Consider the following 20,367-nt stretch of genomic DNA (forward strand, 5'->3'; position numbering starts at 1 on the left):
CTGATTTCCCATTGGCCATGGCTGTCCTCTGTCATTAACTTGTCCTCCTTGTCCATAGGGCACAGATGGCCCCTGGGGAGCATTTTCTGCTCCGGGCGAGTGGTACTGTGGCTGAGGAGCATATTGTTGCCGTTGCCATATTTTCCTCTTCCTCTGCAAGGCCAAAGTTTTCTCTGCCCCTGTTGTAACCTCTTCCTCTTTCATTTCCCCCACACAGCGAACTCACATGCCCCAACTGCCCACAGGTCCAGCATTGAGTGTTGTTCCAGTCACGAAGGGTTCTGGCGGGCCCACCTCCTCTTCCAGTCCAGGTTTGTGGGTCACCATAATGCTGAGTGGTGAAAAGCACATACCCTGCAGGCACCGGGTTCACGGGTGTGACTGATGTGACTGTGGGGGAGCTGCAGACTGTGGATGTGGTGAGCCTGTAGAAACAACTTGAGCAGCCATCATATTGTGAGTAAAATCACCACTTCCTTTCTCAATCTGTGCAAGCTGGGCCTTCTACAGTGTAGTGTCTAGTCCTCCTTTCACACTCTTCTATCTCACTCTGGTATTGTCTTACCATATCCGTGGCTTGTCTGACCTGCAGATCTTCTATCAACTTTCTCTTCTCTTTTCACAATGTATACAATTTATCATTTTCCAGTCTTCCTTCTCTCTTCCTTTCTTCCCTTTCTCTCTGGTCTCTGAATAGGTCACCCATGGATGGTAACACTGTTCTTTTACTTCTTTAGTAGTTAGTTTGTTTTCTACAGACGGCCATATGTCTAGGGTCTTCCAGTCTGTTCCTTTTTGTAGAGAGAGTTGGGGTGTCGAGGGAAACTCCCTCCAGGAACTGTCCCTCCTTTTTTTTCATCCAATTCTATTGTTCTCATGCCGCTTGTTGCTGCTGTTGTGTCATTCACCTCCTTCATCAGAGTCCCCTTGAGGACAATTGCGGTTGCTTCTCCATTTTCTTCTGTCAGTGGTATGAGAGTGTAGATCTGTGTATAGTCACCCGGGGGGTCCTCTGGGTTGATTTTCATATGGCGACGGGGCGGTGGGGAGTACTCCTGTTCTGCCTCTGTCCTGACTCATTTCTTTCCTCCCGCAATCTATTGTTCTCTCCAGCTTTAGTTTGGTCACGGTAGCCTTGTTCATGAAGATCTGTCCTTCCAGCATCATCATTCCTATCACAGTTTCTGATACAAGGGTGCTTTTCTTCATCCCTTTCTTTTTGTCCATTTTTCTTGTCTGAATTATCTCCTTGACTAAATCCAACCTAGTCTTGTACAGGCTTCATTGCTCCTATCTCCTCATTCTGGTTTGACTGTGCCATGGTGCTCCGGCTTTTTATTTAGATAGTCTGCGTGTAATGTGTTGCCCAATTTCTATAGGGTTATCCCAAAGTGGGTGTAATATGTAGGAATATGTCTATATAAATGATTCTCTATCTCCTTTCAGTGTGTGTTAAACAACAGTGGATGATACTGTAATCCTAATTCTACTCTCACTTAATCCAGGCTATAGTAAATGGTTCTACTAAACTCAAATATATTTCACACATGGGCCTCACAGAGACAACCGCATGATAGACTTCAATTCCTAATATTATATCTTAACGGTGTAGAGTAACAGTAATATGTTATTCACCAGTGCCCCTGGTGATAGTGTCACAAAGTCATTTTCTATGGAAATCTCTACAGAACACAACTTCCTTGTAATAATTTTACTGGTATACTAAGGGTTGTACATTTCCTATACTGTCCTATGGTTGGAAAGTGTCAATAACAAATATGTTCAACCTTTTATTCAAATAACTTCTGCCCTACTCCTAACTTTTTATTCCACCATTGGGCCATTACCCAATAAACCCTGCCATAATCCACAGACAAACAAACAAATGAAACATACCACGCACTATTCATAAACAGATCAACTCATTCACTGGGTAATTTTCACAGAATGACCTCTACAAAAATAAAAAATAAACCACCCTCCCATAGGTCAAGGTAGCCTGGGTAATTGTCGCTGAATTACCTCTACAAAATAAAAAATAACTAGTATTTGGGTAATTGTCGCTGAATTACCTCTACAAATAAAATAAAAATCATCAATCATTCATTTCATTCATCATATATTGACATCATGCATTTCACCAATAGCCAGTTATGTAATTTCTCCAATCTAGAATTCGACTATGTCATATTCAAAGTGTATGTATATATTTCAGAATGAGTGATGGAAGATCAGGATGGAAGATGGAAGATCAGGATCAAGCAGATGTGCCCATGGCTGAGGCAGGAAGATCAGGATCAAGCAGATGTGCCCATGGCTGAGGCAGGAAGATCAGGATCAAACAGATGTGCCCATGGCTGAGGCAGGAAGATCAGGATCAAACAGATGTGCCCATGGCTGAGGCAGGAAGATCAGGATCAAACAGATGTGCCCATGGCTGAGGCAGGCAATGACCACCGAGGACTTGCACACAGAGTTGCTTTCAAATTGCAGCACTTCAACTGGATGAGATGCATTTAAATATGGAATGCATTCATTATTTGATCACGTTTGTTCTGTACAAAATTCAAATAGTATGCAGCAAAATTGAGTGACTAAACCAAGGCTGGTTTAAAATGTAGTTTGTGGTGAATAAAATACTCTCACTTGTGAATATCCAAGTGACAAAACATTAAGATTGTTCCCCATGGCTGGTAATCACACTTGTCTCATTACTGTATCTTTTTTGGATCATACCTCTCTCTTACAACTTCATATCCAATTCAACCTGTAGAATTCTCATTTTCATTTCATGTTCTTCCTTCAGATATTTCATGCTCATGAAATTCTCTGGCTAACTTTTCATGCACGGTCATCTTTTTTTGTTCTCAGTTGAAAGGTGGTGGCAGCATCTTCTCTCAGGGATGTTATAGCAGATGTGGAGGGAACACACTCACTGTGCACTGGCTCTTCCAACCTGTTCAGATTCCTTTCCTCTGGAAAAAGAACACTGTTAGAAGCACAAATAAACTCATATGGTCTGTAGAATGAAAGAATAATAAAGATTGACAAAATTTACTTTCTTTGGTATATGTACCATTTGTGCTCAGTTCTTCATCTGAACTGTCCAAATGGTCATCATCTGGTATACCATCCAGAGGTTGGTCATCCTCTGGTATACCATCCAGAGGTTGCAGGTGCTCTATTATTCCAGACAGCAAGTCACTCAATTCATCAGTCTTGTCTTTTTTTGATCTCATTCAATATAAGTGATGTTACAAAAATATAAATATGAGAAATGTGAAATACTGATAATAATGAAGATATCTCACCTGAAGTTGTTGTACTCTTCTTGTGGTTACATTTTCATTTGCATTGAATTCACTGCAAATTGCAGCCCAACCACTCTTTTTCTTTTGCTCAGTAGCAGTAGTATGGTTTTTACTTTCAATAACTGGATGGTTTGACAAAATTTGTTTTAGTAATGTTTTTTCATACTTACTAAAGTTTTTTGAACTAATTATTTTTGCCTCTGCCGTTGTTTTGTCTCAAGATTCACACCAGTAATGGTGTTTATTTAATTCCATTCCGGGTTTTTATGAGCACCATTAGACCAACAGCACGTGCTCATACTTAACCTAATCAGGCTTAACCCAGGTGTTCTCATTTAGGCTTACTTTCCTTACTCCAGGACTCCATAGTCTCTGACTAACTAAGCCAAATTTAAGCCACATTCATGAAAGCTACTTAAATGTCCTAGTTTAACTAGTACACATTAAGGCCTAGTCCTGGATTAATCTAAACCCTAGCTGTGAAACCGGCCCAATATGCTCTAAGATCACCCATACACTGATATCAATTGCAACCACTATTGGCACCATATTACCACTCCCTAAAGCTGATGTCAGTGTTTACTTCAAGTCCTGGTTGCTGACAACATTTAGGACTATGTAGCCCTCTGAGTATTATCTTCGGTATAAATTAAACCTAATAATTGAGCAGACTAAGCACAGATTTAACTATTTGAAAATCATTCCGTTAATGTAATCCATTAATAAAAATGTGTCTTAATAAACTATGGTTATCAACAGGGGAAAATAAAGTATTCCTGAACTCCACATCTAAAATTGGTAACTTAAGCCAATGATGATTGAGTTTATATAATGTATGTTTTCATAAAATTATAGTCTAATCAAGGTATGACAAATGTGACATACTAATGTGACATTCTAATGTGTCCCAAACGTAGATGTCTAGAATGTATTGTACTTTACTGTACTCTACAGTAAACTGGAGTAGAGTAGAGTATAGTTCAGTACAGGAAAGTAGAGTACAGTCCCGTACTGAACTATACTCTACTATACTCTAATGTACTGAACTATACAGCACTGAACTATGCTGCACTCAACTCTACTGAACTATAGACCTACTCTACTTTCTTGTACTGTATAGGCCTATAGTACTATGAAAGAGTGTCCAAACCTCTTTGCCAATAACAGCTATTTTTCAGTTTTCCCATCCCCACTCCCAGACTGTCCTAGCAAAATTCGTGCTTGAGAAATTGCTCTCTAAGGAGCAAAAGTATTTTCGTACTTTGTAATAGTACTATAAAATGACGACAAAGTGTACTTCCATATGCTAAAATTCCCACACTTAAAGTGTAACCCACTAGGAAGATATTATTCAACCCTATAGATAAAGGGATGATCACCTAATTCAATCCAGGTCATCAGGAGGGATCAGCCAATGAATTATACTTGTGAGGAAACATTCCGTCACTGCAGGTGGCAGTGTACACTCTGTATGTTTTTCAACTCGATGTAGTAGAGGAAGAAAATTGACTACTTCAAAATGGAGATGGCCTCAATGTCTCGTTACCACAGCCACAAAGTCCTAAACCCTGCCTATTTCTACAATTTATCTAATTAAAATGTGATTTTAAACCTAACCTTAACCACACTGCCAAAATAATGCCCAACCTTCTAATTAAGACCAAAAAGGATTATTTTGTTTTCATAAATGTTTACGATATTTCCAATTTTGACTTTGTGGCTGTGCTAGTGGAAACCGCTGTCGATGCTCTATTTTATTTATATATATTTATTTTATTTAAACTTTATTTAACTAGGCAAGTCAGCGTAGGAGCAAAAACACGTGTCATTGATTGCAGTTCCAGTGTTTAGACTGACCACTTTGAAGCATTAGGACAGATAACCATATATAACGAATAAGACATACGTGAGCAGAATATCTGCTGAGTTTAGATAAATGGACAGAGCTAGATAAACAGAGTTGAACATTAGACTACAGTGAAAACAATGTCAGCAGAAAAGACATACTCATACACACTCATGGGCGGGTGCATATTGCATGTCAGCAGGAAAAGGTGTATATGAAGCTAAAAACCAGACATATAGAAACAGGATGTCAGCAGAAAATGTAACAAAGAAATCATGGTTGTACTGGAAACACGTGTATGTAATAAATGTATTCTTTTTTGTATCACAGCCAGGCCCCCGCCACCATTATAATCTAGACCGTAGCAGATGTGGGCGTTAACAAGCAAGAACTGAGACTGGAAGATAATGGTGGTGAAGGGGCAAGGGGAGTTATTATCCATATAGAAGGAAGGCTATAAACACAGAGGTCCGGGGCAGGAGAAGTCAGTCGTTCCATGGAATTGCTCAGCTCTGTTACTTTGTAATAAAGTCTAAACTGAATTTACAAGTTCCGGTATCGGTGCAAATATTTGACTTAATATTTCCACAACATCAGTTAAGATCAAATTCTTATTTATAACGACGGCCTACACGGGCCAAACCCGGACGACGCTGGGCCAATTGTGTGCCGCCCTATAGGACTCCCAATCGTGGCCGGTTGCGATACAGCCTGGATTCGAACCAGGGTGTCTGTAGTGACACCTCTAGCACTGAGATGCTGTGCCTTAGACTGCTGCGCCACTCGTGAGCCCTAACACAGGGGTTCCCAAACCTTTTCCCTCAGGGTCCTCCTGAGGGAAAACATCCCACGTGAACCACATCTATTTCTATGGGCACAAGCACTGTTCATGACAAACTGTTCACAGCCCTCCTGCTGGTGGAGAGAATTTTACAGGTTTATTTCCTGAAATTATACACATTTTGTCATGGGGTGCAAATAACATTTAGCACATTTTCTTGCAGTTCTATCATTTTGCCATGTCTAATGTGTATACATGTTATATTTGAGTGACAAACAAAAACGGTATCTGACATGGGCTAGTTGATCTGGACATTTCAGACAAGTTATAAATAGCTCTCTATGGTATGCAATGACTAACATGACAAGAGGAACTAACTAACCAATTTCGAAATCGCACCTTGTGTATTCTACTATTACAACTTTACACTAGGGGGCGCGCCCCACCGTTTGGGAACCACTGGTCTAACAGACGCAATAATAAGACAAAAACAATGACGAGATGTCTATCCAAGTCTATGGTTCGTTCCAGAAATCTCCCATAATGCACCGCCAGCGTGCTCCGCTCCGGAACGACCCGGTAGTTCAGTACACGTTCTTATTATGTACCACATGCGATTCACACGTAGCGTTAAAGATGGAGCAGCCTAACACAAACCTTATGAATGGCGAGGAGGAACAGTTCAATACCTTCCTGTCTTTGCACTCCGCTGCGCTACAGTCCTCAAGAATCCCTCGGCTGTATTGGAAGAGCTTGTACTACAAGCTTATCAACGAGGTCGGTAGCGTAATGGCTGAAGCTAGATATAGCCCTTGATCATGACTCTCGGTTCAGTTCCATTACACGTCACGTTAAGTCATTGGACGAAGGGGAGATATTTGTTAAGATCTTGGACGCTCGGTCTGAACATTAGCATGCAAAGCTTGGGGTACGGTTTTGCAAACATAAGGACCTTTGAAATCAGTGAGAAATAATTGTCAGAAAACAAAAGGTTAGGTTAAATTGATTATACACCTTGATGGACGTGTAGGAACAGTAACCCATATGTCTTCATTTTTTAATACCGCGCGTTTATTTACGGAAAACAAGGCAAACGGTGACCACCTGTGGTAAACAGCTATCTAGCATGCTCCGAACACCTACACTATTTATACAAAAGTATGTGGACACCCCTTCAAATTAGTGGATTCGGCTATTTCAGCCACACCTGTTGCTGACAGGTGTATAAAATCGAGCACATAGCCATGCAATCTCCATAGACAAACATTGGTAGTAGAATGGCCTTACTGAAGCACTCAGTGACTTTCAATATGGCACCGTCATAGGATGCCACCTTTCCAACAACTCAGTCAAATTTCTGCCTTGCTTGAGCTACCCCGGTGAACTGTAAATGCTGTTCTGTGTTTGGCGGATGCCAGGAGGACGCTACCTTCCCGAATGCATAGTGCCAACTGTGAGGTTTAGTGGAGGAGGAGGAATAATGGTCTGGTGCTGTTTTTCATGGTTTGGTTAGGCCCCTTAGTTCCTGTGAAGGGAAATCTCAATGCTACAGCCATCAATTACTTTCTAGACGATTCTGTGCTTCCAACTTTTTGGGGGCAAGACCTTTACTATTTCAGCATGACAATGCCCCCATGCTCAAAGGGTGGTCCATACAGAAATGGTTTGTCGAGATTGCTGTGGAAGAACTTGCCTGGCCTGCACAGAGCCCTGACCTCAACCCCATCGAACACCTTTGGGATGAATTGAAACGCCAACTGCGAGCCAGGCCTAATCGCCCAACATCAACTCCATATTAATGCCCATGGTTTTGGAATAAGATATGCGATGAGCAGGTGGCCACATACTTTTGGTCATGTAGTGTAGTTTCGTATGGCTATATGGATCCATGGTTATATGGATCGGTGCAAAACTGTTACAGTAAGTGTTTTTAAAATTTTATTTGAAGGATTCTTTCTCGCTGATGGAAGATAAGGGCCATATGTTTCAAAGCCATACCGAAAGTGATCATTATTGATGTTTTTAAAAGATGTGTATAATAAAATCAAAATCCTTGATGACAGGACAGGGGGCGCTGTATTGAACCCACTGCACAGCCATCTTGATACTTGATATGTTTTGGAAGCTATAGAAATGCATTTATTAAGATTTATATGAGTTAATTCTATTACAGGCACCTTAATGTAGACTTTTTAAATTTAGATTATGTGAGCTAAACATAATCATAAACGCCACCACCTCTACTGGAGCTAGGCTAGTTAATATTAGTTCTGGCTCAGTATCAGATCCAATGCCTGTGAGTGGCGCAGCGGTCTAAGGCACTGCAGTCCCTGGTTTCAATCCAGGCTCCATCACATCCGGCCGTGATTGGGTGTCCCATAGGGCGGCGCACAATTGGCCCTGCGTCACCCGGGTTTGGCCGGGGTAGGCCGTCATTGTAAATAAGAATTTGATCTTAAATGACTTGCCTAGTTAAATAAAGGTACATTTAAAAAAATATATGGTTTGCATGTTTAACAGTTGTTTTTAATGCAATTTCAAGGTTAACATTCTGTGCATGTTGTATATTCAACTGGGTTTTATGGTTATCTGGCTAGCCTATCTAAATCTTCCCTTGCTCTTCGGATCCAGGTGTACGATGCAGGAGAAGTGTTTGGCGTCATGCAGGTAGAACAGGACGATGAAGATGAAGAGGGAAAGAAGGCTTATCCTAGTGTAGAGATTACGTGTAAAGTGATTGTGACCAGGGGGACTGGCATGCAAGCCTCAGACCCCACCAGGTGAGGGCGCTGTAGTCATACTAAATAACCACCTGTTTACCATCTCATGCAAGTCACCAGTGCATGTCACCTACCACCTCACTTTTCCATGGAGATTATATAGTTTTTTATTTATTTTCTCACGGTCAAGAGCACAGTGTTTTTATAAGTAGGTGTAAAACTACAGATAGTATTGTATAAAGTGGGTACACTTATTTTCTTACGCTTTGGTTGGCTTACCCATTTTTGTTAGACATCCCACATACTAGCATTTCACCTCCGTCTACATCTCTTCTATTCTTTGTCTGTCCTGCCTCATCACTTCCTCTTCCATCTCCCTATCCTGTATCTCTTTTACCTCATATCCTCTAATTCCTCCATCCTCCAGTATCTTCCTGGTTGACCATGCATGGACGTACCGCGTGGAGAGCTCTAGGCAGCAGCTGGAGCAGATCCCCGGCCTCCTGCCCAGGATGGCTTCCCTCATGGGGGTGGACTTCCACGGAGAGGCCCCTGATCCAGACGTTGTGGAGCTGGTGCTGGAACAAATGTGGAAGTACAACCAGACCTACCAGCTGGCCCAGGGGGTATGAGCACATACTCTCTCTCTCTTTCACTCACACTATTTCTTTCTCTCGCTCTCTAACAACCCCCCCCCAACTCCTGTGTGTGTCCAGTCAGCAGAGGAAAAAGTGCCTGTCTGGTACATCATGGATGAGTTTGGCTCCCAGGTGCAGCACTCTGACCAGCCTAGCTGTTGCATGGCTCCCTTCTTCTACACACAGGGCCAACTGGCCTACACTGTGCTCTGGCCTCTCGCAGACCTGCAGGAGGGAGGTATAGACACTCATTGGCGTGTGCATATACACACACGCACACACACACACACACACACACACACACACACACACACACACACACACACACACACATTCACAGTGTAGGGTTCTTAGTGTAGGGTTCTTAGTAAATTCAAGGTGTTATAAATGACGAGTTGTACACATGTGGCATACAAACTTCAACACACATGGATTTCAATCACCACTTGATCTACATTAAAGAGAGGGAAGTTTCCTCAGCCTGTAGATATAAACGCAACATGCAAGAATTTCATAGATTCATAGTTACAGTTCATATAAGGAAATCAATTAATTGAAATACTTTAATTTGGGCCTAATCTATTTATTTCACTTGACTGGGAATACAGATATGCATCTGTTGGTCACAAACATTAAAAAAAAAAAAGTAGGGGCGTGGATCAGAAAACCAGTCAGTATCTGGTGTGACCACCATTTGCCTCATGCTGCGCGACACATCTCCTTCGCATAGAGTTGATCAGGCTGTTAATTGTGGCCTGTGGAATGTTGTCCCAATCCTCTTCAATGGCTGTGCGAAGTTGCTGGCTATTGGTGGGAACTGGAACACTGTCGATCCATAGCATCCCAAACATGCTCAATGGTTGACAAGCATTTTGCTACACTCGCATTAACATCTGCTAACCATGTGTATGTGACAAATAAAATTAGCTTTGATTTGAAAAATAACATGGCTATATATACTGAGTACCAGTACGAGTCAATGTGCACGGGCATGAGGTAATTGAGCTAGAGATGTACTGTTCATATAGGTAGTCTAGGCAATAGAATAGATAAGACTGTGCCAGCGGTGTGTGTGGTTACAGTATGCATGTTATGTGTATGTTGTGATGTTAGTGTGTTCAGAAAGTACTCACACCCCTTGACTTTTTCCATATTTTGTTGTTACCACCTGAACATTAAAGTTCTTAAATTGAGATTGAGTCTCAGGCATACACACAATACCCCATAATTTCCAAGTGGAATTATGTTTTTAGTTTTCTTTTTTACCATAAATGAAAAGCAGAGATGTCTTGTCAATAAGTATTCAGTCCCTTTTGTTATGGCAAGCCTAAATACGTTCAGGAGTACAAAATTGCTTAACAAGTCACATAGTAAGTTGCATGGACTCACTCGGTGTGCAAAGCATTACAGCGTTTGAGCATGGAGAAGTTATTAATTACACTTTGGATGGTGTATCAATAGACCCAGTCACTACAAAGATGCATGTGTCCTTCCTAACTGATTTGCTGGAGAGGAAAGAAACTGCTCAGGGTTGTCACCATATGGCCAATGGTGACTTTAAAACTTAGTTTAATGGCTGTGATGGGAGAATTGAGGATGGATCAACAGCATTGTAGTTACTCCACAATACTAACCTAAATGACAGAGTGAAAAGAAGGAAGTCTGTACAGAATACAAATATTACAAAACATGCATGCTGTTTGCAAGGCACAACAATAATACTGCAAAAAAATGTCCTGAATACAAAGTGTTATGTTTGTTATGTTTGGGGCTAATCAAACATTACTGAGTACCACTCTGCATATTTTCAAGCAGTGGTGGCTGCATCATGTTATGGCTATGCTTGTAATCGTTAAGGACTGGGGAGTTTTTCTGGATAAATGAATGGAATAAAGCTAAGCACAGGCAAAATCTTAGAGGAAAACCTGGTTGTCTGCTTTCCACCTGACACTGGGAGATGAATTCACCTTTCAGCAGGACAATAATCTAAAACACAAGGCCAAATCTACACTGGAGTTGCTTACCAAGAAGACACTATCTTCCTGAGTGGCATTGTTACAGTTTTGACCTAAATCGACTTGAACATCTGTGGCAGGACTTGAAGATGGCTGTCAAGCAGTGATCAACAACCAACTTGACAGAGCTTTAATAATTTAAAGATTAATGTAGCAATATTGCACAATCCAGGTCTGCAAGACTTACCCAGACAGGCTCACAGCTGTAATAGCTGCCAAAGGTGACTCGGGGTTGAATACTTATGTAATATATATTTACTAATGTTAAAATCTTTGTAATAACAAAATGTGCAAATGTAAAGGGGTGTGAATACTTCTTGAAGCCATTGTACAGTCATGGCCAAAAGTTGAGAATGACACAAATATTAATTTTCACAAAGTCTGCTGCTTCAGTGTCTTTAGATATTTTTGTCAGATATTGCTATGGAATACTGAAGTATAATTACAAGCATTTCATAAGTGTCAAAGGCTTTTATTGACAATTACATGAAGTTGATGCAGAGTCAATATTTGCAGTGTTGACATGTTTTTTTTCAAGACCTCTGCAATCCGCCTTGGCATGCTGTCAATTAACTTCTGGCCCACATCCTGACTGATGGCAGCCCATTCTTGCATAATAAATGCTTGGAGTTTGTCAGAATTTGTGGGTGTTTGTTTGTCTACCCGCCTCTTTAGGATTGACCACAAGTTCTCAATGGGATTAAGGTCTGCTGAGTTTCCTGGCCATGGACCCAAAAATCAATGTTTTGTTCCCCGAGCCACTTAGTTATCACTTTTGCCTTATGGCAAGGTGCTCCATCATGCTGGAAAAGGCATTGTTCGTCACCAAACTGTTCCTGGATGGTTGGGAGAAGTTGCTCTCGGAGGATGTGTTGGTACCATTCTTTATTCATGGCTGTGTTCTTAGGCAAAATTGTGAGTGAGCCCACTCCCTTGGCTGATAAGCAATCCCACACATGAATTATCTCAGGATGCTTTACTGTTGGCATGACACAGGACTGATGGTAGCGCTCACCTTGTCTTCTCCGGACAAGCTTTTTTTCCGGATGCCCCAAACAATCGGAAAGGGGATTCATCAGAGAAAAGGACTTTACCCGAGTCCTCAGCAGTCCAATCCCTGTACCTTTTGCAGAATATCAGTCTGTCCCTGACGTTTTTCCTGGAGAGAAGTGGCTTCTTTGCTGCCCTTCTTGACACCAGGCCATCCTCCAAAAGTCTTCGCCTCACTGTGCGTGCAGATGCACTCACACCTGCCTGCTGCCATTCCCGAGCATGCTCTGTACTGGTGGTGACCCGATCCCGCAGCTGAATCAACTTTAGGAGACAATCCTCGCGCTTGCTGGACTTTCTTGGGCGCCCTGAAGCCTTCTTCACAACAATTGAACCGCTCTCCTTGAAGTTCTTGATGATCCGATAAATGGTTGATTTAGGTGCAATCTTACTGGCAGCAATATCCTTGCCTGTGAAGCCCTTTTTGTGCAAATCAATGGTGATGGCACGTGTTTCCTTGCAGGTAACCATGGTTGACAGAGGAAGAACAATGATTCCAAGCACCACCCTCCTTTTTTGAAGCTTCCAGTCTGTTATTCAAACTCAATCAGCATGACAAAGTGATCTCCAGCCTTGTCCCCGTCAACACTCACATCTGTGTTAACGAGAGAATCACAGACATGTCAGCTGGTCCTTTTGTGGCAGGGCTGAAATGCAGTGGAAATGTTTTTGGGGGATTCAGTTCATTTGCATGGCAAAGAGGGACTTTGCAATTAATTGTAATTCATCTGATCACTCTTCATAACATTCTGGAGAATATGCAAATTGCCATCATACAAACTGAGACTTTGTGAAAATTCATATTTGTCATTCTCAACTTTTGGCCATGACTGTATAGTCCACACCTGGTGTTTTTATGTCCTGGGTCATTCAAGTCTATTGGAGGTACACCAGATGTTCTTGTCGAGCCAACGGGGCCTTGTACAATGTAATCAGCTTATAAACGTTCAAGAGAGCAGTGTTGTATGGTTCACACTACAGGGTTTAAACATGGTATTTGGCCATAGTAATGGTGTCTAATGACCCAGAGCACATATAGCCAGCACTAATTTGCTGGCTCCTGAAATAAATAATTGACACATGGTTTGGAAAATTCTCAATAGTACCGGCCCAGAGTCAATGTGCGGGGGCACCGGTGTCACGGTAATTGTGGTAATATGTACATGTAGGTAGTGTTATTATTAAGTGACTATGCATAGATAATAAGAGTAGCAGCATGGGGGGGGGGGCAATGCAAATAGTCTGGGTAGCCATTTGATTAGCTGTTCAGGGGTCTTATGGCTTGGGGGTGGAAGCTGTTTATAAGCCTTTTGGACATAGGCTTGGCGCTCCGGTACCGCTTGCCGTGCGGTAGCAGAGCAAACAGTCTATAACTAGGGTGGCTGGAGTCTTTGACAATTTTTAGGGGCTTCCTCTGACACCGCCTCGTATAGAGGTCCTGGATGGCAGGAAGCTTGGCCCTGGTGATGTACTGGGCCGTACGCACTACCCTCTGTTGTGCCTTGCGGTCGGAGGCCGAGCAGTTGCCATACCAGGCAATGATGCAACCCGTCAGGATGCTCTCGATGTTGCAGCTGTAGAACCTTTTGAGGATCTGAGGACCCATACCAAATCTTTTCAGTCTCCTGAGGGGGAATAGGTTTTGTCGTGCCCTCTTCACGACTGTCTTTGTCTGCTTGGACCATGTTAGTTTGTTGGTGATGTGGACACCAAGGAACTTGAAGCTTTCAACCTGCTCCACTACAGCCCCGTCGATGAGAATGGGGGTGTGCTCGGTCCTCCTTTTCCTGTAGTCCACAATCATCTCCTTTGTCTTGATCACATTGAGGGAGAGGTTGTTGTCCTCATTGTCGGTGATCAGGCCTAGCACTGTTGTCATCAGTAAACTTAATGGTGTTGGAGTTGTGCCTGGCTGTGCAGTCATGAGTGAACAGGGAGTACAGGAGGGGACTGAGCACGCACCCCTGAGGGACCCCGTGTTGAGGATCAGCGTGGCGGATGTGTCGTTACCTACCCTCACCGCCTGTCAGGAAGTCTAGGATCCAGTTGCAGAGAGGAGGTGTTTAGTCCCAGTTCCTTAGCTTAGTGATGAGCTTTGAGGGCACTATGGTGTTGAACACTGAGCTGTAGTCAATGAAAAGTATTCTCACAAAGGTGTTCCTTTTGACCAGGTGGGATAGGACAGTGTGGGGTGCAATGGAGATTGCATTATCTGTGGATCTGTTGGTGCGGTTTGCAAATTGGAGTGGGTCTAGGGTTTCTGGGATAATGGTGTTGATGTGAGTCATGACCAGCCTTTCAAAGTGCTTCATGGCTACAGATGTGAGTGCCAAGGGTTGGTAGTCATTTAGGCAGGTTACCTTAGTGTTCTTGGGCACAGGGAGTATGGTGGTCTGTTTGAAACATGTTGATATTACAGGATCAGATAGGGACAGGTTGAAAATGTCAGTGACGCACTTGCCAGTTGGTCTGTGCATACTCATAGTACACATCCGTCTGGCCCAGCGACCTTGTGAATGTTGACCCGTTTTAAAGGTCTTACTCACATTGGCTGCGGAGAGCGTGATCACACAGTCATCCGAAACAGCTGATGCTCTCATGCGTGTTTCAGTGTTAATTCCTCGAAGCGAGCAGAGAAGTTATTTAGCTTGTCTGGTAGGCTAATGTCACTGGGCAGCTCTCGGCTGTGCTTCCCTTTGTAGTCTGTTAGTTTGCAATCCCAGCCACATCTGATGAATGTCGGAGCCAGTGTAGTACAATTCGATCTTAGTCCTGTATTGACGGTTTGCCTGTTTGATGGTTCGTCGGAGGGCGTTGCGGGATTTCTCATAAGCTTCTGGGTTAGAGTCCCACTCCTTGAAAGCGGCAGCTCTACTCTTTAGCTCAGTGCGAATGTTGCCTGTAATCCATGGCTTCTGGTTGGGTATGTATGTACGGTCACTGTGGGGACGACGTCCTTGATGCACTTATTGATAGTCAGTGACTGATGTGGTGTACTCCTCAATGCCATCGGAAGAATCCCGGAACATGTTCCAGTCTGTGATAGCAAAACAGTCCTGTAGTTTAGCATCTGCTTCATCTGACCACTTTTTTATTGATCTTGTCACTGGTGCTTCCTGCTTTCATTTTTGCTTGTAAGCAGGAATCAGGAGGATAGAATTATTGTCAGATTTGCCAAATGGAGGGTGAGGGAGAGCTTCATACGCGTCTGTGTGTGGAGTAAAGATGCTCTAGAATTTTTTTCTCCCTCTTGTTGCACATTTACCATGCTGATAGAAATGAGGTAAAACTGATTTAAGGTTCCCTGCATTAAAGTCCCCGGCCACTAGGAGCACCGCCTCTGGATGAGCGTTTTCCTGTTTGCTTATGGCAGAATACAGCTCATTGAGTGCGGTTTTGGTGCCACCTTGGTCTGTGGTGGTATGCTGACCGCTACGAAAAATACAGAAACTCTCTAGGTAGATAGTGTGGTCTACAGCTCATCACAATACCTACATTAAGTTTCTGAACTAATGTGTACCACTGTTCGTTTTTACTGTCTTTATTTAGAACCTAACAGACAACTAGTCAAAGCTCCAAACCAAGTTTATTCACCCGCTGGTTCAAACAGCTGAAAAAGACAGACATGTTTACACACGTACATATATATTTTGACCTAATATTGGATGGAGTCAACTCATTGTACATCTTGACAGCCAATACATCTCAAATCAAATTTTATTGGTCACATACACATGGTTAGCAGATGTTAATGCGAGTGTAGCGAAATGCTTGTACTTCTAGTTCTGACCATGCAATAATATCTAACAAGTAACCTAACATTTTCACAACTACCTTATACACACAAGTGTAAAGGAATGAATGAGCAACATCTCTGTTGCTAGGCAGGGACTTAAGTAATGTGTTTAATGAAACTGTTCTTTCTCCTTTCATCTGACCTGACCTCAGCCCTCATTCTTCACTAATTCACCGTTATCAGTGACCGCCACAATGTGATGCCCTTTTCCCTTACTTAGTAACTTTCCAGGCCCGTGGCTCTTATCCAACCTCCATTGACCCCACCATATACATTCTTCATACATGTACCCGTATGAAGAATGTATACTTCTAGTATAGGAAGTATTTCAAGCTAGAACCCAACAACACACACACACACCATTGGGGGAGGTGCTTTAGCTGTGGTACAGTAGGACCCCAGGCTTCTCCCTGGTGGTGAATCTATGGAGATGCCATTGAAGTGGGCTATCAGTGACAAAAATCTTTCCCTCCTCCCCCAGGCCTGTATTCACACTTACATGCCTTCAAAACATGGCCAACAACGGTCCACGTAATCTATAGGCTAGGTGTGATGAACCAGTCACCGCGTCTTTCTCTTATGCATCTTCCCCCTATGTCCCCATAACCCTTTTGTTCAGTGTGTCTCTCTTAACTAAGTTTCTCTCCCAGAGGAAGTGACACGTGACTATGCTTATGGCGAGAGCAACCCTCTGGTGAGGAGATGTCGATTGTTGCCATGGATACCAGCTGACCTGGAAGGGGTCAGCACTCTGACCCCTGAACCCTCTGATCTCTACTATGAGGTAGGGAGACCGGAAACATGTTTCTACTGTCAGTACGGTCAGCCGATGAACGACTCACTCGATGTCTTGAGGAAGTTCATAAGTGAAAGATCTACACATGAAACCTGCAGAGGTCAAATGAATGAAATGTTTAACTATGGTTAAATATGTCCTCTAGTGAATTGTTATGCAATTTTAAAAAAAATATCCTGTTTGAGAGCGATATCCCAAGTATAAGTACAGTAAAGTACACACTAAAGGGTCAAAAAAATAAAATGTTTTTAACAAGTGTTTTTTTTTTAGACAACTGCAAACCTGCATGGAGTAGGGCATTCAAGGAGTTGATCTGATGGAAATCTGTTGCTTGAGGAGCAATGTCATGACTTACCTGGACCAGTTATTGAGATGTGCCTTGTGTTAAATGGAGTGTAAAGCAGACTGGAGTGCCATTTTTAAACTGCCAAACCCTCTTTCTCCCCCTGCCTTTCTCTCCTCAGACCATTTCCCAGGAGAACAAGGAGATTCTTCCTCTGGACATTCGGCCCCATACTGTCCCCAAAGACAAAGTGCTCAAGTCAGTCCAAGTCCGTTTTGATCTCATTACCGAGATATGACATATAATCATGCTCACGCGCCTCTTTGCGTGCATGCCTTGCAGGGTGTTCACAGAGATGGAACAAGTTCTAAACAATCTCCATCACCCACGGTTCACGTTCACAGAGACTGAAGAGGAGGCCGATATTCTTTGGACCTTCTCCCACATCAGAGACTACAGGTGAACACACACTCTTTCAACGTGTACCCAAAACACTATTCCATCATTTAATCACACTGACGCCCGATGAGAATCAGCCCAACATATCAAGCCATGTCAAACTCCTGCATTCTTATTTCAGAACTGATACTGTTCACTTCTACAACTAATGTGGGGTTTTTACTAGATTTGGGCTTTCTGCTGTGCTCTCTGAGTATGTTGCTTTTGGCTGGTTCCGCAGTGTCGTCTTAGTAAGATCACGGCTCACTCACTTCACAACCCATATCTTATGTCAACCACAGACATCGCATGCATATGTAACGCTGGTGGCCTTCCAAGTGTGAGCACCTTAGTAAGTAGTGTTAAGTGACATGTAAATGATGAGATGCTTCAAATTCTAGTTATTTTATAGTGCATTGGGACAGAGATGGCTGCTTTCTGTCCCAATGACACACACCTCAGATAACACTTTAACCAAAGCCTCCAGGCTGTTTGGGCGGTGAGAAGTCTCCAGGGCTCTGGCCTTAATCTTAGCTGTCTTTAGAACACCATTAATGAGAGTACAAGTGATTTATTGATAACTTACTCATCTAGGATCTCTCAATCCTAGCCAAGATGTGAAAAACACCAAACTAATATAATAATCCTAAACTGACTCTCTCTCCCTCAAACACGGAGTCTGTCTGTCTCTCCACAGGAAGTTAAGCGAGGAGCGTCCTCACGTTATGACCAATCAGTTTCCCTGTGAGACGGTTGTCACAGTGAAGGACTGCCTCTCCGCCGTGTCGCGGAGGGCCCGGGGAGGCCAGGGGGCCGAGTGGCTGCCAGAGACATTCAACCTGCAGACAGAACTGCCTCAGTTTGTCAGACATTACCAACAAAGACAAGAGAGGTGAGCTCAGATAATCAGATGTCTCCCTTCATATAGGATATAACTTACTACCGTGATACGTTTTCATCTCCAGGGGAGAAGACAATCATTGGATCTGTAAGCCTTGGAACCTGGCCCGGGGGCTGGACACACACATCACCAACAACCTAGACTACATCATCAGACAGAGAGAGAGCACGCCCAAGGTAACACACACACACCATGGTCATGTGGAAAAACAATTATGGAAAAGCATCCTAATTTAACCCCCTGCAGTTGTATCTATTTACATCAGACTTAAATATTAACACCACCAGTCTTCTCTGTCTAAGGCCTGGAGTTTTGTGTCCCGTGTGGTCCTATCTTAAACCCCTCTGAGACCCGGTCCAGATGGCCTCATGATCAAAGCCGTTAACCCCTCACTCCCCCACTTTATCGCCAACAGAGAGCCCAGAGGGGTCTCGGGGCCAACAAAAGGCTAATTGAGGCCATATTAGCGTACCATTCACACATGCTTGTAACTCTTTAGCACCTAGTGTAGCCATCTCTTTTCCAATGTCACTTTGCACTACTCACACTTTAGTGCTCACAAGTAGGTTTAAGTCGAAACTGTAACTAGGCCACTCGGGAACATTCACTGTCTCTCTTTTTGCTAAGCAAGTCCAGTGTAGAGTTGGCCTTGTGTTTTTAGGTTATTGTCCTGCTGAAATGTGAATTCATCTCCCAGTGTCTGGTGGAAAGCAGATTGAATAAGGTTTTCCTCTAGGATTTCTTTTTTATCCTGAAAAACTACCCAGTCCTTAATGATTACAAGCATAGCCATAACATGATGCAGCCACCACTATGCTTGGAAATATGGAGAGTGGTACTCAGTAATAACACTTTGTATTCAGGAAATGTTTTGCGGTATTCCTTTTTTATTAATTATTTTTTTAACCTTATTTAACAAGGCAAGTCAGTTAAGAACAAATTCTTATTTTCAATGACGGCCTAGGAACAGTGGTTTAACTGCCTTGTTCAGGGGCAGAACGACAGATTTTTACCTTGTCAGCTCGGGGATTCGATCTTGCAACATTTCGGTTACTAGTCCAACACTCTAACCACTAGGCTACTTTAGTGCCTTGTTGCAAACAGGATTCATGTTTTGGAATATTTTTATTCTGTACATGCTTCCTTTTCATTGTGTCAACTAGGTTAGTATTGTGGAGTAACTACAATGTTGATCCATCCTCAATTATCCTATCACAGCCAATAAACTCTAACTGTTTTGAAGTCACTGTTAGCCTCATGGTGAAATCCCTGAGTCATTCAAAAATCACATTACCCTTTCTGGTAAATGTGAGACGCTAGCGTCCCACATTTCAACAGCCAGTGCAATAGCAGGGCGTCAAATTCAAAACAACAAAAATCTCATAATTCAAATTTCTCAAACATACAACTATTTTACACAATTTTAAAGATGAACTTCTCGTTAATCCAACCACATTGTCCGATTTCAAAGACTTTACGTCGAAAGCATAGCATTAGATTATGTTAGGACAGCGCCGAGACAAGAAAAACCACACAGCCATTTTCCAAGCAAGGAGAGGCGTCACAAAAACCAGAAATACAGCTAAAATGAATCACTAACCTTTGATGATCTTCATCAGATGGCACTCATAGGACTTCATGTTACACAATACATTTATGTTTTGCTCGATAAAGTTCATATTTATATCCAAAAACCCCATTTTACATTGGCGTGTAATGTTGAAATGTTTTGCCTCCCAAAACTTAGTGAATGAGCACATCAATTTACAGAAATACTCATCGTAAACGTTGA

At 42.6% G+C, this 20,367-nt stretch overlaps 1 protein-coding gene across 3 annotated transcripts in view; it reads left to right on the forward strand.

Moving 5' to 3' along the window:
• Window positions 1–6,468: 6,468 nt before the first annotated feature.
• Window positions 6,469–20,367, forward strand: part of ttll12 (tubulin tyrosine ligase-like family, member 12) — a 43,984-nt gene continuing 30,085 nt past the window's right edge. The window contains exons 1-9 of one of the 3 annotated variants that reach the window (XM_014153124.3): window positions 6,469–6,715; window positions 8,570–8,718; window positions 9,086–9,284; window positions 9,375–9,534; window positions 16,808–16,941; window positions 17,418–17,494; window positions 17,579–17,695; window positions 18,372–18,566; window positions 18,640–18,751. In XM_014153124.3, the coding sequence (XP_014008599.2) occupies window positions 6,482–6,715; window positions 8,570–8,718; window positions 9,086–9,284; window positions 9,375–9,534; window positions 16,808–16,941; window positions 17,418–17,494; window positions 17,579–17,695; window positions 18,372–18,566; window positions 18,640–18,751 (1,377 nt within the window). In that variant the 5' untranslated portion in view covers window positions 6,469–6,481. Of the gene's footprint in view, window positions 6,716–6,743; window positions 6,867–6,934; window positions 7,859–8,569; window positions 8,719–9,085; window positions 9,285–9,374; window positions 9,535–16,807; window positions 16,942–17,417; window positions 17,495–17,578; window positions 17,696–18,371; window positions 18,567–18,639; window positions 18,752–20,367 lie in introns of those variants that run through there. The other 2 variants (XM_082963866.1, XM_082963865.1) reach the window with 2 other exon arrangements.

Source organism: Salmo salar, chromosome 17 (genome assembly GCF_965601325.2).
Source record: "Salmo salar chromosome 17, fSalSal1, whole genome shotgun sequence".
Classification (NCBI taxonomy): domain Eukaryota; kingdom Metazoa; phylum Chordata; class Actinopteri; order Salmoniformes; family Salmonidae; genus Salmo; species Salmo salar.